The sequence below is a fragment of the Dunckerocampus dactyliophorus genome, chromosome 9 (assembly GCF_027744805.1).
Source record: "Dunckerocampus dactyliophorus isolate RoL2022-P2 chromosome 9, RoL_Ddac_1.1, whole genome shotgun sequence".
NCBI lineage: Eukaryota > Metazoa > Chordata > Actinopteri > Syngnathiformes > Syngnathidae > Dunckerocampus > Dunckerocampus dactyliophorus.
The window spans coordinates 30,674,050-30,697,600 of NC_072827.1; the positions used below are offsets into that span (position 1 = coordinate 30,674,050).

At 42.1% G+C, this 23,551-nt stretch overlaps 2 protein-coding genes across 5 annotated transcripts; both read right to left on the reverse strand.

The window, feature by feature from the left end:
* Window positions 1–25: 25 nt before the first annotated feature.
* ildr1b (immunoglobulin-like domain containing receptor 1b) lies at window positions 26–6,538 on the reverse strand. Of its 2 annotated transcripts, XM_054787205.1 has the most exons (8): window positions 6,242–6,535; window positions 4,194–4,364; window positions 2,896–3,045; window positions 2,690–2,809; window positions 2,441–2,587; window positions 2,033–2,158; window positions 627–1,489; window positions 45–525 (listed from the first exon to the last, which is right to left on the reverse strand). In XM_054787205.1, the coding sequence occupies exons 1-8, from the start codon at window positions 6,291–6,293 to the stop codon at window positions 487–489; spliced, it is 1,668 nt and encodes a 555-aa protein (XP_054643180.1). In that variant the 5' UTR covers window positions 6,294–6,535; the 3' UTR covers window positions 45–486. The 2 variants fall into 2 exon arrangements, with proteins under 2 accessions (XP_054643181.1, XP_054643180.1); XM_054787206.1 differs by lacking the exon at window positions 2,896–3,045 and having other exon boundaries at window positions 26–525; window positions 6,242–6,538.
* An 837-nt stretch (window positions 6,539–7,375) lies between these two features.
* On the reverse strand, window positions 7,376–23,500 carry ildr2 (immunoglobulin-like domain containing receptor 2). Of its 3 annotated transcripts, XM_054787396.1 has the most exons (10): window positions 23,354–23,500; window positions 19,333–19,662; window positions 17,880–17,999; window positions 15,708–15,764; window positions 13,456–13,602; window positions 13,220–13,381; window positions 11,588–11,701; window positions 10,147–10,351; window positions 9,284–9,932; window positions 7,377–7,793 (listed from the first exon to the last, which is right to left on the reverse strand). In XM_054787396.1, exons 1-10 carry the CDS (start codon window positions 23,391–23,393, stop codon window positions 7,758–7,760), a joined length of 1,860 nt encoding a protein of 619 aa, XP_054643371.1. In that variant the 5' UTR covers window positions 23,394–23,500; the 3' UTR covers window positions 7,377–7,757. The 3 variants fall into 3 exon arrangements, with proteins under 3 accessions (XP_054643372.1, XP_054643371.1, XP_054643373.1); XM_054787397.1 differs by lacking the exon at window positions 15,708–15,764 and having other exon boundaries at window positions 7,376–7,793; XM_054787398.1 differs by lacking the exon at window positions 11,588–11,701.
* Between the last annotated feature and the right edge of the window lie 51 nt (window positions 23,501–23,551).

Below are 23,551 nucleotides of genomic sequence, written 5' to 3' on the forward strand. Positions count from 1 at the left end.
ATACCAATCAACAATCTAGAATCCAAGTCGTGGACTATTGTTCCCTCTGCTGGACGTCTTGAGTTCTACTTGATGTAGTGTTGTTCCAATTTATTCTTATGGTTTTGCTGTTCACATGGTTTTTACAGTGACTCCTCATTGGCAGGCACATCGTTTATTTATTTTACACAGGTTGTACTAGTAGTTTTACTGAAAACATGCACAATTCACATAATTAACACACAACAAAACAAAACATTAAAAGTTACAGCAAAGTCCTGTAAGGTCCTTATAGCACACTTCTCATGGCCGTCAGTCTAACAAAGTTACTAAGACAAATACACAACTTACTATACAGTATTTTGATGAAAATAAACCATTAACGTTGTAATTTTAAAACTACCTAAATAATAAAAACAAGTTCATCCTTAAATGAGAAGCAGGTAAAGAATGCAGCTTGCCTTCATTTTGCACCATTTAGGAAAGGTTTGAAAACAAAGAAATGCTTCAGATGACTACGCTGGTGTTGCTACGGGAGCTTCTATCCTATGGAGAGAAGTGACAGACATGGGGTTAAAAAAAGCCCACACCCAAAGAAAGTGTTAATTGAAGAAAGTTTGTCATGTTGAATGGTGGTGTTTTCTTACGGAAAGACGGATGTAGTTCCTGCGGTCGTTGGGGTGTCTGGGTTGACTCTCAACAGAAGAGTAGCTGGGGGGCTTCTCTGGCCAATCCCTGTCTCGACCCCCCCTTCTCCTCCTGCTGTCCTCTTCGTCTGAGCTCCAGGACCCTTTGCGTTGCGGAGGGGAGTAGCTCCTCTCCCTCCACGCGGTTCTGCTCTGTAGCTCCTCCATCAGGTCGTCGCGGCTGCGTGTCCTCGGCCTGGGCCCACCTCCTCCACCACCTCCCTGGTCCCTCCAGTTACGTTGGCTCGTTCTTCCTCGCCTGCCCTCCCAGTCGGAGTCGTCTTTGTAGTCTCGCAGGATCCCCCGTCTTGGTGGAGAGATGTCTCTGTATCCACGGCTGTTTCGTTGAACGTCCCTTCCGGAGGGGTTGGTGCTCCCGCTGGACTGGCTGGAGAAGCGCTGTCCCCCCCTTGCCTGATCTCCACTTCTGGGCCCCTTGTGTGAGGAGAAGCTGGGTACACGCTGGATGATGGGAGGCAGGGTGATCACCCTTCTCTCCGTCCCCCTTACGCCCATCTCATCCAGGGCCGACAGCATACTGGGCGGCCCGGGGGTGTAGGGGACAACAGGAGGGGGTGGCGGGGGCTGAGCTGGTAACTGGTGCATGTTTTGGACAGGGTGAATTGGCATCTGGGGCACTGCAACATCCAGCCCCCTCACCTGGTTCTCTAGGTAGTCCAACACATGTCTTGTGTTTTGGACGCTGCCTGTAGCGCTGCCATTCAGGTGGTGGGGGGGAGCAGGCTGCTGCGGTGGCAGGGTTATGGGGGACAGCTGCATGGGTGCCATGGCAAAGTTCTGTTTGCCAGCATCTGAATACGAGCCTGAAATTAAAGTGAGCTTACTTTGAGCCTTATTAAAGGCACACTTTTGATTAATAGGACATTCCAAAGGATGGGGAACCCCGCAAGTATTTCATCTGGTCCTCCATGCAATTCTAAACAACAACAAAAAAAAACTAATAAAAAGAAAAGGTCTGACAACATGTAGCCCACAAATGCTTCTAATAATGAACATCTCGTTAATCATCACATCTAGGACGACTTGATAAAAATGAATAGTTCCCCAACCCTGCCCTAAAATTTTAAATGTGAAGAACAAAAACATTAATTTTTTGTCAATTTCAACAACTGCTTCCTTGCCGAGGGCCCTGTTGCCACACAGAGCAGAAATACGATGGGGAGGGTTTGCAGGAACACAGCATGTGCCATGAAAAAACGACTATGCTTTTCACCATAGTGCCAACTGCTGGACCTTGAGGGCGCTGCCACACTTGCCCCAGACACAAAATTGCCATGGATGAAAGTACGTAAAGAATGTTTTGCTGAACCGTGGCATTCGAGCATTCATTGATTGAAGGTGCTCACCTGAATACAACATGGGGACGCCCTGGATGGAGTTGTTGGAGCTGATGGGAGCATAAATGGGCTGGCCGTGCATCCAAGGCACCATGGCCCTTTTGGCCTCACGCAGCATCCTGTGTTGCATCACAGCTACGAGCCGAGAGGAGAGACCGTCAGACACCGTTGTTGGCGTTACAAGTGGCGTCGGCGTGCCACTTCCACGGTAATCAGTGCTGCTATAATGACTGACATGTAGCGCACCCAATGATCATTCGGGAAGACATGAAACAGAAACCGAAGTCACAGTGTAGTGAATAATACATGCTGACTGAGGTCATCAAGTCCCTGCCAGGTGCATTTTGTAGGTGGACATGAGCGATTTAAAAAAAGGGGCATGTGGTTGAAAATAGCACAAAAAAGGCAAATATGTACCTTTTTCTGGGCAGCAGCACGTCCTAGGACAGCACGGGCAGCGCACATAGCAGCAACACTTCTGTGGGCAGCACTGACAGCAACATATGCCAAGAAGCATGATGAGGAGGAGGGTGCCCAGGATGATTAACAGCACTGTCAGCCAGTCTGGAACAGGTACAAGCATTCATTCATATGCTTAGAATTCCAGCTGGAGTAACTGCAGTTGACATACAGTTTCTCCAACGTGTGACAAAGGATGACGCTTACGATAAACGACGAGTTTCACTTCTCGATCAGAGTCCCCCGAGGTGTCGCCAGGAGCGTCAATGGTGCAGAAATACACGCCGTTATCCCACCACATTACTTCAGTAATGGACAGGTCAGCCTCTGTTCCACACACACACAACCACCATCATGTCATTTCATCAGTGCGTATGTGCTGTATACATTCAGACAGTCCTCGTTTTACCCACTATTTAGAACGGTAATCTTGCGGTTTCGGTAGTCCACACCCAGTGTGGGCTCATTCAGGCCTCTCTTTTGGAGCACGGTGCGGACTGTTCGCTGACGGTCCGGGCAGTCGTTAGCCGGGTCCTGACCCAGCTGCAAGGCGGCCTGATAGGCTGTTTTTAGCATGAAATGTCAGTCTACGCTTCAGGTTACATAAGAGAACACATTATCACACCAATATCAAAACACGACACAACATGCACATTTAAATGCCCCAAAAGTTGTACATTTACTGAGAAAATGCATGCTGAGTACAACAAATTCATACATGTTGGCAGGTCTGCACTGGTATTGAAAGTCCCTCCTACCTCTTATTTTTTTGCCTCTCAGAATATCTATTCTTCACATTAGGGGATATATATTCAATATAATCAAACAATTATTGGAGATCAATAAAGTATCTATCTACTGTATCTATCTAAGAGATTCACCTCCCGGTTACACACAATAATCCTCCCTCTGCACGTTTGCTACATGACGTCATGAGCGTTATTGTTTTCAAGTACATGAAGTAGTTTCGAGTACACATACAGTGTTGAACTTCTTTTCATACTTGTACGACACTTACAAATGCCTTCCTCCCCGTCATGTAGTCGTTTTATTAGCTATGATGCAGTGGTTAAAGGGATTGTTTGCAGCTGGCTCAAGATTGCATTTTTTTTTTTTATAAACCAAAAAAATGTAGCGAGAACACAACCGGCTAGAATATGTTGTCATTAGCGGTTGAAAAAGAAGAGATTGAAAGGGAAAATGGTGACATGTATTTTTCACAGTTGCAAATTAAATTGAACGCATGCATGTCTGTAGCACGTGCACATGCACAGTCTCAGAGAAGCGACCAATCACTCATTGCAGTCATTCTGTTGGTGCGACGAGCTATTCATTCAGTGATAACCTACGTTAGGAGCTAAACTTTGCCAAATCGCTGACAACAAACTTGGCGAGTACATGTGTGTGTGTGTGTGTGTGTGTGTTGCGTGGACCGTGGCTAACATGCTCGGAGCAGGAAGGGGGCGGCATATAATGCTTGCAGCATAATTGAAAGTTATTACCCTCTAACGGTTGCATGCTGTCCCTTAACTTCTTTTCACACTTTTCATGTGAAAATGTTACTTAAGACATATACTGTAAAGGCTTCACGATGGCCACGGTTGAACCTCTTAACAGATTCTTTCTTAATGTTCATGATTCCCTGTGGGAATGTAGTTGAACTTGTTAAGTGTTTTTCGCCTACTAAGAATGATGTAAGACCAGTACTCACCAGTGGAGTAGTACTCCAGAACGGGGTCTTTACAGAAGGATTTGAATCTCCAGGTGACCGTCACCTCCTGAGGGTTTGCAGAAGTGGAGAAGTCGCAGCGAAGGATCACAGACGCAAACAAAGTTGTACTTCTCTCCGATTCCGGAACGATGACCTGGATGGAGAGCAGCTCTAAAACAAAACAAAAAAAAATACTAAGGATGAGATGTTTACAGGAAATGCCAACATTCTCACGTCAAATTCTCTGTGCTTTTTAAATGAAAAGATGCTTGCACTGTTTGGTTTGAGGTGCTGCTCCTTAATGCCACCTATGTGACTTAACAAGTTTGCACATCTTGCACCCTCCCATTCGTAGTAACAACAACTGTTAAGTATGAAGGGCAAAGCAGAATTAAGGACAATAAGGTGATGATAAGCACATGTGAGTTAAAGGAAAACAGCATCATTAAGTGTTTTATGACATGAACTAACAAATAAGTCATATTTAATGCATGTGTAAGCAGATTTTTGAGGCTCTAATATGAGTGCACTGCAGAGTACCTAAAAGCAGAAATACAGGACTACTACATGTTCGATTCAGCAGTTTAATGATACTGTACTGTATAATCATATGATATGATAATGATAATGATATAACAACAAATTATTAAAACAAAGAAACAGCAGAACCGGTTTCCACTGTGTCAGCAAGCCAAGGCATCATTGAGCTTATAAGTGGAAGCATGAAAGCTGAGTTTTCAAAGTGTGAGGCGCCAGAAGACTTCAGAGGAGACGCAACAGCTTGAGAAAAACAAACACCTTGGTTCCAGGTGAGCAGAAAAAGCAGTCCTTCAGAAGAAGTCTGTGTTTTTCTGATATTCAACACATTCGACGATGGTAGCTACATTTAAATCGTTATTATAAAGCAAACATCTAATGCATGTGCGTGCGTGTTACGCGGGGCGTGGCTTGCAATGGTCAAAAATATGCTGTTTTTCGTGAAACGTTGGAGGCCACAGCTGTTCATTTTCTCCGAGAAGAGGCTTTAATTTCATTTCGGTTGAGGATCGGCTCAACAAGCCCGTCGTATCCTCTGTCCTTTGTTGTCCACTCAGGACACTCAGGATTTTGTATAAGTTTTAACTCGCTGTCGGACTGCGTCCAACCCTTGCATCAATGCCTTTTTTTGGGCAGTTCAACAATCATACATGAACATGTTAAACAATAAACTCCCTTCTTCTTTCGACATCGCACGAGCGTAAACGTGCTGTTACTTAATGCAACCTTGTTAAGGAACTTTGGGTCAGCTGATGAACAGCCTGTTTGAATGTGAACACAGTATTGCTCGTGTTGCTTTGAAGGAGTCCACCGAGGGTCGCACATGCTGAAAAATCAAAGCACTCAGTGGGGTACTTCGATATTTGTAAAATTGTGTAAAAAGTCTAAAAATGTACAATATATTGAAATATCTAAATCGAGGGCTTTGTGTTATTGTTACTGGTATCAATATTTAAGCTTTATCTCTGTACATTGTGCCTTTTTGCTGTGTTTTCCCCGTATTTGCAGTTTATTCCTTCCTTTTATTTCTAAAATGTGCCAATAAAAAACTGGACAACCCTGTCCTACGATGTGGTTACAACCCACCAGTGCAAAATCTTAATATTTGTATGTAATAATTTCCCCTGGTTTTGATCAGGAGTGTATATATGTCACGTGGTCTTGCGCAACTTTGTTGTATTGTACTTAAATATATGAATTCAGATATTATATATGTACAGTGAGTGATATACAAGGAATACAAGACCCTATGTATACTATATAATAGGGTGGGTTAAGCAATTTACCAATGAAACAGATTAAATAGATATTGGTATTGTTGGTACAGGGCGGGGTCACGTGACGTGTTTGGCCCTGCCTGTTTCCACCGGCTGATGATTAACTTTGCCCTTTTCAGCCTCGACTATTTGCTTTCGTGACTTCGCCCTGCATTCATGGCAACAACAAATAAAAAAGGACGAACAAAGTGTGTGTGTAGGGTGGTGGGGGAGTAAGAACCATTAATGCCTCACCTGTTGGCAGGAAAAGTAGCAATAGCGTCACCAGTATCATATTTCCCATCATCTATGTTGTCTTTATTCTCGCTTCCGTCTTCCGCGGAAACGTCGTCGTCTATCCCGTTGGCGTTCCAAAATCCTGCAAAGTAAGGCATAAACGTCGTGTCGGCTCTTTTGCGCATAGTAGAGCGGCTTTTTCCCCTCAGGAAGACATGGATGGAGAGCACTACGCTGTTATAACGTCCACAAGTATAGCTAGCTAACAAACAACACTACGTTCCCACAGGTGCACGGGGAGGAGGGTCATTCGGTCCCATCCCCCACCTCCTAGCCGTTGACGACATGACCCCGCCCCCTCAGGCAGGTGCAACGCACAAAGGAAGCGAACCGGAAGTAGGACACACATTATTAGGAGTTAAATCACCTGAAATTGCTAATAATAATTCAGAAGTGAAATTAAATATGAATGATTTCATGTTTTCTGTGTGTGATTAGTGTAGTTAGTGTGCTCGTGTTTTATCATCTAGCTTTAAAAAAAAACTACAAAAACATTCTAATGTTCAAAACAATGTTTCCATACCAAATATTGAGAATGATGGCCTTCGATTCCAAAATGTACAGACAAATATATATTTAAAAAATATATATACTTTTTTGTAAAATATATAATACACAATATATAATATATATATACAGTATATATACAGTATATATATATATATATCTTAAATATATACCAAGATAGTAATGTTTTTTTCATTTTGCCCAAAAAGCAAGTGACTTTCTGTGGATTATAATTTGATATTAAAAAAATATAAAAAAAAAACATATATATTATAAAAACGGTCAGAAAAAAAAGAAAAAAAAAAGAAAAATATGTCACCATCCAAAGATATTTTGTCTGAAAAACAAAACAGTACCGGTACACACATATGTCACTGTCCAATGGCAAAAATATTAATTTTTTCCTGTTTTTTTTTTTTTTTACATTCAAAAACGTTTCTGATATTTGTCTGAACAACAATAAATGACTTAAAAATATATAAAATCAATTTTTATTATAATACAATTGATAGGGATTCTGCTAAACAAACCAACATTAATTTGTGAGCTTATATAATTAAGAAGACTCTGTGTAGATCATTAAAATACAAACTGGAAACCTTTCCGGTTCATTCTTTTTATTTAAGGAGTACAAATAAATTCAGCAAAACAACATTTAAGCTTCAGTGTTTACATATACAGTACTGTAGATATACAAAAGGGACAAATATAAAATGAACCTGAGTTGCATTGTTGTGATAATAAGACTGTAACAGTGTTACACAAGTGAAGCGGCAGACGGTACACAAACTTCTTGGCACTGGCAAAAGTCCTTTCATTGTCATCCAAGTGGTACGAACACATACTGTACAACTCATTCATAATTGCAGTAATGTTCTGAAAAGTTTGTAGTGCAGTTAAGAGAGCGGAGTCAGTGCGGCGGATGAGGACGGCGTGAAGCAAAACAACCCAGTGGTCGTGCAGCTCGTCACACGAGCAGAGAATCCCTGCTCAGTGCTGTGCTCTGTCGAGGAAATACATGTTGACAGCCACATGTTAGACGCCTCGCATTCGTGCTCGGTAGTTGCAGCCAGCGGGAGGGTGTGGCGAGTCGCTAAAGCTTCATTTAAAGTAGTGCAGCTGAGATTGGGTTAGTAGTCGTTACTGTGGAAAACGGCATATTTATTCATGAAGGAAGTGAGGCTGGCATGTCAGGGCTGCTTATATTGTATCTGTGTGGGAGAGACATGTACAGTATTGACCTGAATATAAGACCACAGTAAATATCATACTAGCCCTCTTTTTACCGTACATAAAAGGATATCATATTAGCTTCGACTGATTGATCATCATCTTCACATTAGCATTGTAACACCTCCTTTTTGCCAGCTTGCTAACAACCTTCAAGGCAGTTCTTCCCAGCAAGTCGCGAGTCACGGCTGCATCTCTCCAGGTCACCGGTGTGTGTGAGTGACAAGAAGAAGCAGAAGCCACCGTCACAATTAAACAGCAGACTTGAGGGAAACACTGTTGGTTTGCATATATAAATCTTTAGTCCAAATATACAGTAAGACGACTCGTCTTTTTCACTTTTTTCTTGGGGAAAAATAGTCTTATGTTCAGAAAAAAACTTTGAATGTATAAATCTCTCCAGCTTGGATATAAGATGACCCCTTTTTTCCAAGCTTATTTCTAGGAGAAAAAATACAGTCTTATATTCAGGGACTCTCTTGGGGAGAAGCCGTTGGGCGCCACCTGTTGGTGTGCATGTATAAATCTCTAGACTTTGAATATAAAACCATAGTTTTTATTCATAGTTTTTTTTCTAGGTGAAAAAATACCGTCTTATATTCTGGAAGTTGTTGGGCGCCACCTGTTGGTGTGAGTGTATAAATCTCTAGGCTTAACACAAGCTTTATTCATATTTGTTTTTGTAGGAGAAAAAATACTGTCTTACAGTCAGGAAAAAAGCTTGGATTCTCTTGGGGCAACGTTGTTGGGCACCACCTGTTGGTTGGTCGCTAGACTTCTCTAGACTTTGTATATAAAACCACAAGCTTTTTTCATCCTTTTTTCTCTAGGAGAAAAAATACCGTCTTATATTCAGGAAAAAAAGCTCGGACTCTCTTGGGAAGAAGCCGTTGGGCGCCACCTGCTGGTGTGCATGTATAAACCTCTAGACTTCAAATATAAGACCACAAGTTTTTTTCCTACTTTTTTCCAGGGGAAAAATACCATCTTATGTTCAGGAAGAAAAGCTTGACATGTATAAATCTCTCCAGCTTGAATATAAAATGACCCTTCTTTTTCAAACCTTTTCTGCGTGACCAAAATACCGCAGGTAAAAAAGCTCGAACTCTCTTGGGGAGGTGTCGCCGGGTGCCGACTGTTGGTTTGTAAATCTCCCGAGTCCAAGTCTTTTTCTGACTTTTTTTCTTGTATTCAGGTCAATACGGTATTCTTTAGCAGTTCCGGGGAGACAAGAAGTCCTACTTCCTGCTACAAGTAACTCACCAGATTGCGTCTCCTGTCTGCCTCCTCTCTGCCACCCTGCAGTGGGAGGGTCATCCCCTGCTGGGGTCGCGTGTATGAGAAAGGCCTCAGGCCGGGCTCTGAGGCATCGTACTGCTCTGTTCTGCCAGATTCTCCAGAGTGGTACCAGTCTGGGGTAGGGCCGGCCCTGCGGTACCGCTCTGCCTCCCTCTCCGAGTAGGGCGGCAAAGGGTCCTCGTCTTCTGGACGGTTGCTTGGCGAGCGGCTGTAGTAGCTGCTGCCCTTGCCCCTGGAGCTACCTTTGGAGGGGGTGTCACTGTCCTCATCCGTCCTGCCCCTGTCCCCGCTGGGCCCCCTCGCTTTGCTCGCCAGTGCGTGGTTGAGGAAGACGTTGTCGTAATCTTGCGGACAGGAAGGTCGGGAGGCGAGCTCGCTGTCCCACGTACCCCTTCTCTTCTGTGGCAAAGGTGAGGGGCTGCGACGAGCCCAGCCGTCGTCCTCGTCTCTATAGAAACGCCTCGGAGGGCTGCAATCACGAATGTCCGGCGGCTCAGGGCGGCGCCTACGGGAACCGTATGAGCGGGCGAATTCCTCCAGCTCGTCCAGCGAGCCAGTGCGACCCCTTTTGCTCAGAGTCTGTCTTTGGAGGTGCTCTGAGCGAGCATTCCACCTGTAGCGACGGACGGGACACATGGTAAAGACCCAGCATGACACGACATATGCCTTGTTTCCACCAAGTGGCACAGTTTGGTTGGCTTGGCAGTTTAGCATTTTGCCATCCCACATTTTAACACCCTTGCATTGGGGTATGAAACACAGCACGCAACATTGCAGTGCTTCTTTATACTGTATTGTACAAGACGACATCACATCATTAAGCTCACCTTCTGTCCAGCTCATCGTCCGAGTGGTTGTTGCGTTCCCGGAGTCTCTGTCTGCGACTCCGGGTGGGCGGGGCCGCTCTCAGCATCGAGTGGTCATCGGTGTCGGCGATGGGAGGCAACGCCTTCATCTGGACGGTCTGGTAGGTGTGTCTGAAATCTGTGTTTCCTCCCTCGTGGAGAGAGCTGAGCTCTGATAGGCTACTGGCTGTTTGGACACACGCATTCGTTGTTGAATTATGACATAGAAATGACACAAACGATCAATGCACAGCGGAACCTCTAAGGTGGAACATCTATTTGTTTGCATTTTAGAAACTAGAAGAGCACTCGTAGAGCGCAGACCTCCGCCCAGCGCCATAGTTCCCCACATAAATATTAGTCCTACATTTATTTTATCTACATATTTAGATTCCTTGGCCATGAAAACATACCAGTAGTAATTGGATTCAGAATGGCAACAATATTAGCTCAGTAGTTTTAACACAAAAATCACATTTTCCGTCATGGCGGCTTTCTAGTGGCTCTAGCTCCATAGCTTTTGAAGATACAATAATGTTAATCCATCATGTCTTGGCTGTGTATGATGGTGTTTGTTGCATGTTTATAGCATCGTTTGTTGTCTTCCCATGATGAACATTTTTTTCATAGTCTGGATCATAGTGTCCGGAATGATTCCATTATTTGGATCAGTCTTGGATATTTTGCAGAACCTGTTGGAAACTTGTGCTGTATTTTCCAAGTGCTCTGACCATTTTTTGTGGCGTTACATGAGCAAATGCCAAAAATGGTCTTCTCTGGCAATGTTAAAGAATCCTTTAAAAAATCCCTGGATCCAGACGGTGATACGGATCACCCCCAAAACGTAATCACTTCTTCCATATCCCATTTCCGACAATTCCTGAAAATTTCATCCAAATCCATTTAGAACTTTTCAAATGATTTTGAACACAAACAACAGATAAACGCTTGTAAAAACATAACCCTTTGGCGGAAGTAGTAACTGGACGTGGAGAGTCAAGCCGTCAAAGCATTTTGACCACAACCCGTAGGGGGCGCCATAAATGTCATTTCCCATGGGGTGACCTAATTTTTTCAAGTGGAAAAAGAAGGCGGCCACTAATGTGAATCATTCAGACAATAAAACTTTGCTAATAAACAACGATACGCCAGAGAGAAACAGCTAAATGCTAATATTTGACTTGTGTGATGTCATGCAAAAGGAGGGTTCAACATCACAACTTTTAGAAGCATTCTCTGATAATTGGCCGAATTTCGAATGTTGAGGGTCCACTGTATTCTGTATTGTCCTCCCACTGGTTAGTAGAGTTACATGTTATGAGATGAACATGATGATGAAATGGAAACAAACACAAGCTACTAATTCACACACACAAGCATCTATCTGTTCACACACACAGTAGCCTCAACTGTGCAGGCTTACGTCGGAGTGCAGCCAGCTTGGCGGAGGGCACCTGAGCCAGCTCCTTTTCTATGTAGTACAGAACTTTCAGTGAGTCCTGGTCCTGACTGGCTTTCAGGCGGTAACCACTGCGAACTGCGGACACGGACACACAACACATCTGCGTGCAAGGGCGGCACATGCATGCAACTCATTGGCTTCTGCATTAGGTACACACCTGCACAATCTGACCCCCTGATAGCTTAAGGAGTTACCAAAATATTAGAAAAGCTGATGCATACCCTCAATATTGAATAGATTGTTTGTGAATAATAGAGACTTCATTTTTGATACAGATCTTGTATGGGAGCTCATTGTGAGATTGTTCAGGGGTACCTAATGGACTAATGAATGCACAGAATCATGGCTATTCAATGGACATGCATGCAAACACAGACTACATTAGACATGCTTGTATATTACTGTGCAAGAGTCTTAGGCCACCAGGAACTCTGTTACGTGAATTAGTCGTCCCCAACTAAATCGGGGTTCAAGCATCGCGTTTTTTTTTCAAAAATTAATGAATTAATAAATTTGTTGGCCGCGGCCAGTACGTAGAAGAAGTGTTTCAGAAGGGAGTGTGCAAGTGTGTCATACTTAGGAACAAGTCATTCATGACACACACGTGCTTGCTGTCGTACGTTTCGCTGACTGGGAAAGCACCTCGTGTGGGCATCATACGAGGCTCGTGCAGCCCACTCACTTCGATTGCAAGATGGGCGTACTGGCTTCCTATGGCACCTATGGCTATCGTGACTGCGAGAACCAGAGTGTACAGCGGGGAGAGCCGCCCGCCGTGGCCGGGTAAAGTGCATTAATGTCGGATACGCTATGTGAGCAGCCGTGCGTCCGCGGAGGTCGGGTGTACAGCTGGAAGAGTCGCCCGCAGCGGGAGGAGCCGCTGCCGTGGCCGGTCAATGTACACAATGTGCTTTAAAATTTACAACACACGCACTCCTCCTCTGCCTTGCTCTTGCGACCTGGCTGCGAGCACGCAGAAAATAATCTGCATCCCAAATTTCTTCCTACGGGCTTTGCGGGCTGTCTGCGGGTTTGAAAATCAGTGCGGGAAGTGTGCGTGTCTCCTGCGATTTTTTTGCCCAAAACAACGAGTTTTGGGATGTAACTCCCCCTAAAGCTCCGCTTCCTCCTACTCCTTTTCAGACATGTTGAATTGTGCAAATGCAACATGTAACATACCGTAAGTATTCCTGAAACAAACAAACCATACTTTATCATGCCAAGATATTCAAACTGTGAGATGATAGATTTTGTCTCATTTTTTCACAAATAATGATGCTTTGCTTTGAACGCTTCAACTTTCCAGATGCCATGTCTGCTCTCCAGCTGCCATGTGTAGCGGTCAAGACCTCTATCGCAACACCTGCTGGTATCAGTCCTGGTAAATGTGATTGCATAGGTGTTCGTTTGAGGTGCAGCATTTATTTTTTTGTGTTTATTATTATTGTTTATATTTGAGGAAACCCATTCTATGGTTAATATCGGTTTGCAAATAACAGATGTGATGATGGCCTAACACCGGAATGCAATGGATGTGACAATGAATGTGTCGCGTGTGAGATGTCTTCTTTTTTCTCTCTCTATGAAACTCACCTCCAGCAAGGTTATTTTCCACAGAGGGGGCAGAGACCACCTTCGGGTCCGTGTGGGATGAAGGAGTGAGAGGCATCACGGCGGGAACTCCAGGAATGTAATAGGGGTACACGGGGACCGGAGCAGGCGGGGCAGGCTTGGCCTTCTTCCCTGCCTCGTATACTGAGGGAGAAACCAAGCGGTTAAAAAATCCCCGTAGGCCTCAAGTGGACCCAAATGTGTTTGGTGCTACGTACGGTGTTGCGGGCAGCAGCAGGTCTCGGGGCAGCAGCAGCATCGCACGTAGCAGCAGCAGGAGTGAGGGCAACACTGGCACCAGCAGATGCCCAACAGTACCAGAAACAAGAAGCTGCCCGCAGCCACACAGCCGACAAACGCCCACTCTGGAAGTAGACACACAAATACTTGAAGTTAAGAAACTCCAGAATAACTCTTATTCAACATCTGTAAATCACCCTTAACAGCGCACTTCCTCAGGGAGGGCCCCACTCAAAGCCCCTAGTGGTGGGGGAATTACACACTTTTACTTGAATAATGACTTGGAGTGGATGAGAAAGTGGAAAACATAACTTAGTGCATCTTAGCTTTGTTTTTAGCTTTTGTTTTGTTTCTCATAATATTACGACTTAAAATTTTTTTTTTCTTTAATATTTCACCTCTATGCTACTAAAATTACATTTTTTTTTTCATAATATTACAAGTAGGGATGTCCGATATTGGCTGTTTTGCCCATAAATGATATGCTGATATTGTCCAACTCTCAATTTCCGATTCCGATATCAACTGATACCGATACCGTTGTATGTAACATCAGCTATCTCCTGTTGTGGAAGTACTGGACTGGACTTATTACCTTATTATGTATTATGTATTATTATTTATTATGTATATTGCACTACAAAGTTGACATTATGTGTTCCGTATTTATTTATTCTTTTTCTATGTGTGTATGTATGTTGTGGAATTCACACCGCCTTTCAAGCAGCTCTGTTTGTTTATTCTAGCACATTTTTACGTGCCATGAGAGCAAAGTCCGACATCGGTGTGATTCCCTGTCTGCCCATTGTTCTCGAGGCAGCAGTAAGGCTAAGATGAAAGTCAAGCGGCTAGCAAGGAAGTGGAGACTCAGGCCTTCGGTACCTTCTATTATGGGAAACGTGAATTCACTGCCGAGCCGGCAAGTACGTGAAGACCTTCATGGAGTGCAGCTTATTTGTGCTTCACTGAATGGCTAACAGCTAGCATCCCAGATGCTAATGGGGGCCACAAGAGCCTGAGGAGAGCGCAAGGGGGGTGGGCTAGCACTGTACGCGAACAAACTGTGGTGTCATCCTGGCCCACATTAACATGTCCATTGATACAACATTTTTTTTATTAGTGGTTTTCGATATCACATTTTTATGCTAATATCGAGCCGATATTTTCGGAAGACCGATATTATCGGACATCCCCAATAACAAGTTTATTCTCGTAAAATTGCAACTTTTTAATATTGACTTTATTCTTGTCAAATTACAGCTGTTTTTTCCCATTTCTGCTGTTGTTTTTTTTGGAAATTTCAAACTATTTCAACTTTGTTTTTGTAAATGTTCTCATAATATTATGACTTCATTCCTAGGTTTTGACTAAATTCCCATCATATTATGACTTTTCCCCCCGCCTAAATTTCCAAAAATGACAACTTTGTTTTGTTTCTCATAATACTATGACTTAATAAATCATTTTTCTTCAATATTTCAATTCTGTGCTACTAAAATATTTTTTTTCTCATAATATTACGAGTTTCACTTAAAATTGCTTTTTTTCTCATGACAATACGACTTTTTTCCCCTTAATACTTTGACTTTATTCTTTTAAAATTATAGCTGTTTTTTCCATTTCTGCTAGGTTTTTTAAAATAATTTTCCAATCATTTCAACTTTGTTGCTGTAAATGTTCTTCTAGTAATGATAGCTTTATTCCCATAATATTATGACTTTATGCTCATAAAACTAAAACTTTTTCTGCAACCAACAATTACAACTTTATTTGTTGTTTTGCTTCTCCTAATTTTTTGGGAAAAAAAGACATTTACTAAAACGCCATTATTTTTCCATATAATATTACGACGTTATTCTCATAAAATTAAACCTTTTTCTCGTTAGATTACTAATTTTTTCTTTTAATATATTTTTTTACTTTATTCTTGGAAAATGACTGCTGATTTTTCCGTTTTAAAAAAAGTTTTCTTTAAATAAAAGAACAGTCGCTGGCGAGAAATGGCCCACGAACCGCACTTTGAACACCCATGGTACAGCGTCATCGGGGCAGGTGTCAGACCCGCCTACAGGACAGGTGTGCACCTGTAGGTGCTGTCCAAAATAATGACAATCCTAAACAACAACGTAAATCTGTTTGACAAAAACTGAAAAAGTGAGGTTAGGAAAGCGGAAGAAATGCTGAGCGATGGGGGGGTAAAAAGTGTTGAAAAGAAGGTGAGTCGGCGTACCTGGCATGATCTCCACATCAAACTCAGGTAGAATATCGTCCTTCTGAGTTGTCCTGCCTGCAGAGGAAGGACAGAAAGCAAAGCAGAGGAAGTTGCAAGCGAGGAGAGAAAAAGATCAAGCAAATTCGAAAAATTGCAAGTGAGGGCTTTGATTGGTAGCCATGCATCATGAAGTCATCAGCCCGCATTGAAAAACACAGTTTAATATCCACACTGTGTATCTCCCACAAGGCAACACGGCCATCGTTCCAGGGCGATAGTTGTGCTACAAATTATGGTCGATAATCGATTTTATCGGAAAACATTTTTGACACCATTTTTTCAATAATTGTCATGAGAAGTGTACTGCACATTTGAACCACTAGATGGTACTCAAGTATAGTGTACGGCGTACCAGTGTGAGACATTAGCTTGACACAGAAGTTGCCTGTGCGCTATGTTTTTGCAATGTAGCCAGCGACACTGTCACGATAACTGCTGGTCAATGAGTGTGCTAAAATTTATCGACGATAATCGATATGCTGCAGCATATCCCTGCGACCCTAATCAGGAGAAGAAAATGGATGGATGGATGGTGTTTTACCGCTTTTCATAATGTAAGGACCATTTTCCAATGCCCACTGAACCACGAGCAGGTTCTGAGTGAAAAAAGACGAGAGGCACGTTTATTTTTACACCCAGCTCGTATCAATCTTCAATTGCCATTCTCAACGCACAGGACAAACATCCGGCCTTCAAAATAAGAGCGCTCTTAATGAATGTAATCAATAAATGCAAGGATTTTAGCATTTCATTCATGGACATTTTATTCACTAACCCAAAGAGCACACACTCTTTGCTGGTAAAATAAGTGGAAAGGGTGAAGAACGGAATTCTAAAAAAATTAAAATTGAAAAAACTGAATTTGGGATAAAATAAAATTAAGACAGTTCGTTAAAAAAAAAAAAAGTTATGTATTCTAAATCACACCACAAATTGATCTATAATCATGTGAAATGATTAGTCCTACCCAAAAGTATTTTCCAAATTTAACCTCTTATTGGATGGACTTTTATTGGCTCTTTCACTGGATTAGGGACCTGACTCACTGACGTTTGTTACAAAAGCCAAACAATATTGTTGGTCATGCTGTGTCAGCAATACTTTGGTTGCATTATTTTTAATGCTTTGAAGAGCTATTTTCATAACTTTATTAAATTCCACAAATTCATATTTGTCACAAAAGTTTCTTATTATAAAAAAAACAGATCGGATCAGATCGGCAAAACTATAAAAAAATGGGATCGGATCGGAAGCCGAAAAATGTGCATCGGGACGTGCCTAATGTTGGGCATTCTGGAACAAATTGGATGGATTTACATGATGTCTTATGGGACAAATACAGTAGATCTGGTTAGAGTTGGACCATACGGAACGAATGAATGACGCTAAACAAGGCTCCGCTGTAAATGTCAAAAGTGGATGAAGTGTCACAGTGAGGCGTCTGAGACACACACTCTGTCTGGGACAGGCGTGGAGAAACATCTCATCATCATTAAAGCCACAGATGTCCAAAGTGGTGTATTTCTTAAAGCACCAAACTTCTTCCACACTGTTGTCGGATATCTTATTGTCACAGTTTCAAGCCCCCAACCCTCCTCCTCTTGTGAGAGTAATTTGATTAGTTCTCAGAAGGGTGACAGCTGAATCACTCAATAACACAACAAGCTTCACGGCATACAACTTTTTTTTGTTCAGTGTCTCTCTTCAGGTTGTCACCAGCTATCCTTAGTGCACCACAAGCTCCTTGACATGAAAAAAGTTCCCATGGTGACACTTTCTTAAGGAGAAGCTCAGGTTTTTGAGACACTAGAGCTTCTCTCAGTGAGTAGTTGGCAAACTTGTATTGCGTATGATGAATGTCCAAGTGACTTTACATGTAGCAGATGATAAAGTAAGGCTGGTGGCCTACACAAAAGAGGACCACGACCTCGCAAAGAGTCTTTTGGTCGTCTCCATGGAAGCTGCGTACGGACTACTGGAATGCCAAGGCACTTAACAACATACAGTACACTCCATGGCCACAACGTTAAGTATCTGTTGCTGTGGTGAACTTATTTTGCAACGCGAGAGAGAGCGGAGTATGGCTCAATCATTTCCGATGTGTACCCAATGATGTGTCCCTTTTCATACCCAGCACCAGCAACTCCAGATGGGCCTCGTTCTTGCCCTCCACGTCGTCGGCAATGACCACGTTGCAGTAATAAACCCCGCTGTCGCCCCACTGCAGCTCGCCGATCCGCAGGTCTGCTTCTACAAAGGAAGACGAGGAAAGCGTTGTGTCATTGTGACCGTGTTTACACATCACGCCAACATTTTCTTCCAAATTGAAACAGTTGGAAAATTAACTTAGAGGAAAAACAGCAGAAATGAAAAAGAAAAAAAGAAAAACGCTGTAATTATACAAGAATAAAGTCAAAATATTTGGAGAAAAAAAATGTATTCTGATGAGGAAAAAAGTTGCAATATTAAGAAAATAAACTTGGAATATTATGAGGAAAGATAATGTTGTTTTAGTAGCATAAAGTTTAAATATTAAAGAATTTTTTGTTCACATGGTAATATCATGAGAAACAAACAAAACAAAATAAAGTTGTCATTTTTGCAACATTACGTTGGGGAAAAAGTTCTAATATTGTGGTAAACTCCAAATACTATGGGAGCAAAGTCATAATTGCGAGAAGAAAATTTACACAAAAAAGTTTAAATAGTTCAAAGAAATGAAAAACGTTTTTTTTTTCTAATGAGGAAAAAAGATGCAATTTTACAAGAATAAACATGGAATATTCATGGAAAAATAATGTCATTTTAGGAGCATAAAGTTGAAATATTAAAGGAAAAAACAAGTTGTAATATTATGAGAAAGAAACTAAACAAAATAAAGTTGTCATTTTGATTATATTGGGGAAAACGTTACAATATTACGCGAATAAAGTCCTAATATTCCGAAAAGAAAATTTACAATTATTTAAGAAGAAGTTTGAAATATTTTGGGGGGAAAAAAACAGCAAAAATTATGAAAAAAGAGCAAAGAGCTAAGTTGATAATAATACGAGGCTTTTTCACCTATATCACAGATGCAATTATTTCCTGAATATACAGTACGTACTTTATATACCGTATAACATCTTAGCATATCTACATGTGTTGCTTTACCACATTTTAAGTAGCCCTTGCATCCTTTCATTTTTCATTATGTGGCCCTCGCTGGAAAAAGTTTGGACACCCCTGCACTAAATATTCACACCAAGAACACAATGTGGATATCCACTGTGAGGTGTGCTCACAGATGTTTAGCCAACAATGGCTGTGTGTTGACAGTAAATCTGTACTGTTCTACAAGCTTTGCACTGACTGCTCTAAAGTATACCCACGTTTCATCGCTATTGCATTGTTCCTTGAGAAGATATACTTTCACAGAAGCACAGCTTGTCAGCCACTGACAGAGTTATTGCGTTATTAGAGGACATGTGTTTTCTCCTGATAAGGACCCATGGATGAATACAAGTGACAAAAGGGAATTATCCACCAATCAGTTTGGAAACAGCAACACATTCTTCTTTACGGGGTTAAATGGATGTCTTACTATTTATTATGGCGATGTCTCTGTTCTTATAGTGCTCCGCCAGCGTCAGGGAGGCTCCTTGCGCCGAAGCCACCACCCGGACCGTGCGGCTGCTGTCCGAGCAGTCCATCTGGGACCTGGCGCCCCGCTCCGAGGCCTGGACGTCACGGCTCTCCGGCAGGCTGAAGGACTCCCGGGTGCGGTCCCTGCAGTAGGACTTGTACCACCACTGCACTACCGGGGTCTGGGTGGAGGCCGTCTGGTAATGACACGGGAGGACCACCGACTGGAAGAGCATGGCGAACTGCTGCTTCTCACGCACCGTGACATGCACGCCATTACACACGCAGGCTGGAACAAACAAGGGATAGGATTTTATAGATTGAGTCACTTGATTTGTTTAATTGATTGTCCATTAATCTTGTCTTGAAGCACATGAAGTTCATTTTCATGCCTGGTCCAACTAAAGGTACATTTTCTTTGGACAAATACAATGATGACAGCAAAAGCAGCTCATAAGGGGCAGCAGTGGAGGCAGTGGAGGTAGATCAGGTCGTCCAGAAATCGGAAGGTTGGCGGCCGGATCCTCTCTCCCTCCTCCCAGTCACTGTCATTGTGTCCCTGGGCGAGAGACACTTCCCCCACCTCGCCGCCAGTGCTGCCCACACTGGTGTATGAATGTGAAGGAATGTTTGGGGGTGGTCGAAGAGGCTGTATGTACAAATTGGCAGCCACATTTCCGTCAGACTACCCCAGGTCAGCTGTGATTACAGATGTAACTTACCACCACCAGTGTGTGACTTGAGGAGTGAAGTGCAAAATCTTATCCATTATTATTATTATTATTATTATTATAAGAGTTTCAATCCGTTCCAGGCACCCACGAATATTAACACAAAATTATAGTTTTACATGCAGAAAACAATGTGAAATAATTGCAAATGACAAACGAATGGAAGTCATTGTTGATGCGGACTTACTGTTCATCCTAGCGAGATGGCATTCAATCATTTTTCTCCCCTTCCTGGCACTTGCAACTTTATTTGGCGGGTTATTTGGCAATTGCACTCACTGTCGCCTGTGCGTTGATGTGTACGTGATGAAGACGCTTCGCATCTTCTTCCGCTGTGGAACACATATGTAAACAAGATGGCCGCGGCGCTCCGTCGCGGAAGAAGAGCGGCATCACCGCGAGTGTCTTCATCACATCCACATGAATACACAGGCGACAGTGCGCAGCGATACAGCAGGAGACAAATGTAACGCCGAGCGTTTGGTGAGGTCTGATTTTTTTGAGAAGGTATTTTTGTGACCCAAATGTATTACTCTTTTGAACACATACTGTTTTGAGAAGCCAAACTCTTTACTTAAACATCCCCGGCAACTAAGCGGAACGACGTTCTGCATCACCAAAATCCGACCAGAGCTGGACTTAGGACGAAGGACAACTTCATGTCAAAAAATCTGAACTAATCCTTTAATTCTGCAAATATTGGCAGACAATAATGGCTGATTTATGTGCCTACTAAGCATTTTAAATGTAAACACAACCTCCTATGTTGCTTTATCAAGAGGTACCTAATTAACTGACCCCTTTGCGGCCCCCCCTCCCCCCTCCCCCAGTTCCAGGAGTCAGGGGGGTTAAAATCCATTGTGTATGCGTGGGAGGCAGGGGGTAATCATCACAGACGGTGCGTGGGGGGGTTGTGTAAAGCAAGCCAGACACTTGTGGGTTGCTTTCTGCTGTACATCTACTTACTCACTTAAGGCGGGGCAGGAAGTTGCTGTAAACAAGACTCAAAGAGAGGAAATGACAACAAATGAGGAGCATTTATCGACAAAAAACTGTCTTGATGTGACACGTCCAACGTAAATGTCTCATGCGGCATCTAAGCGCAGGATATTTCAGGACTAAATTCCTCCCACAAGTCTTCCCTTTGTTTCGTTATCCATGGACCGCACCATTGTTAGTAAGCCACGGCCACCCCCCCGTCCCCCAAGCCACCACCTCTCCTGTCCCACTTGAAGACCAGAAAGGAGGGGTGAGTTCACCCGCTTCCAGCCAATAAGAATGAGCATCCAGGCGCCAGCTGAGTGTGAACACAGCGACTGACTGCAGAAGATTGAAAGCGTTTTATCTTCACCAATACGATCAGGTGTGAGCAGCCATCATTTCAAAGACACTCTTAAGTATTGTTTACACCTGGTGTGAAACCACTATAGCAGGAATGTTTAAAGTGTGGCCCGGGAGCCGTTTGTGACCCGCAGATTGGTTCTGATTGCCCCTCAGCACATCATAAAAATACAGTGGAACACACACACACAAAAAAACACAGCAATAATTTGCAGGGGGGTCCTGAGTGCAGCCACATTCTGAAAATATAATTCAACAAGAACAGCAGCAGTATTCTCATAAGAATCAAGTAAAAATATTAGGACTAAATTGTTGTAATCTAACGAGAAAAAGTCAGAATTTTAAGACGATAACGTTATAATATTAAGAGGAAAAATAACAGCATTTTAGCAGCATTAAAACAAAGCAAAATAAAGTTGTAATTTTCGGGAAACTAGTTAAGGAAAAAAGTTATAATACGACGAGAATAAATTCTAAATATTATGGGAATACAGTCCACAGGAACAGGAACAATATACAAGAAGAAAGTTCAAGTTCCAAATACTTGCTGTAATTTTACAAGAATATTAAGTGAAGAAAGTCATATTCTAACGGGATTTACAAGAATAAACATAGATCAATATCACGAGGAAAACAAATCAAGAAAATAATTAGGAATCACTGGTGTAATGTAACAAAAAAGTAGAAATCTTGCTACTAGAGAATAATGAATATGTATATAAATATAAATATATAATAAATAAATTAAACACAGAGCTGAGAAGTTTTGTCTGTAAATATACCGTATATGACGTCTTCTTTAGAGTTATTTTTTTTTACCAAATTAAAAATAGTGACTGGTATTCCAGGGCTAAAAAAGGGGAAAACTATAAGCAGCCTGTTTCCCGTCAGTCTTTTCCTCTTCCAGGCAGTCAGCGTTTCCTGCTTTTACTGTGTGGAGCATTCCTTCATATTGACTCATTCATCCAACAAAAAGCTGATAAGACCTGACTCCATTTTCATTTCTATAGCACGCTGTTTCAGTCACACACACACACACACACGCACACACGCACACACACAAAATGACTTTTTGTGGTCCGTATGTTGCAAAGTACGTCAGCAAAATGTGCACTCCTGCACCGGTTTATATTTCATTTGTGGTTAATGTGCCCGTTATTATGCCGAGTAATTGATATTAAATGATTGAAATGATTTAATTTTATTTTTAAAATATATTTTCTGTAGTTTTGAGTACTGTCAATGTAATGAAGTTACTATTTTTATTACATTATTTTAAAAGGTTTTTACTACAATAGCATTCATTTTCATTTAACATTGAGATTATTTTGTTGTAGGATTTAAAAAAGGTTTTCACTACAATACATTTCATTTTTGTGATGTGCTTATTATTTTATTATATGTTTCTACAATCAAATACATTTATAGTGTACAGTATATTACATTATTATTATGCTGTTATACTATTTAATTAGCTAATTTTGGATTTAATTTACTACACAGCTATCAACACCTAATTGTACACTATTTAATGAATATTATTATTTATTTAATGATTGTTATGAGCCTAGCATTTCATTGTTGCAGCTTTATTCCCAAGTTGTAACAATATCACGGGCTAGGATACGTGAGGTGAGATTCCTTATTATGCTAACGTCTACATTACATACATTGTCGGTTATAGTTCCATAATTAGTTGAAAATTGTAAAAAAAAATAAAAAAAACAACAACAACAACACAGCTTTAATTTCAAACCAGCGAGCTAAAACCAACGGTTTGAAGGCAAGCAGAGCATCGTCTGGTAGCGAAGTGGTTAACAAACGGTCGCTTTCAACCTGTTGCGCTGATGCAGCAAAGGCGAACTCATTCCGTTGAATAACAACATACAAAACGACTGTCGCACTCACCCAAAGCTGCCGCCAAAAGAGCCAAGCGATAAAAGTTCATTATTTTAGTCCGTTTTGACGGTCAGGGGTAGTTTGTTGGCATGTTTTTCCCTCCTCTTTGTCGACAGACTTGGCTGAAGGAGGACTGCTAGCGGACTGAACTAGTTAGCAAACGGGACTGTACCACTTTAGCATGACTGGGGGGAGCGGAGCTCGTTA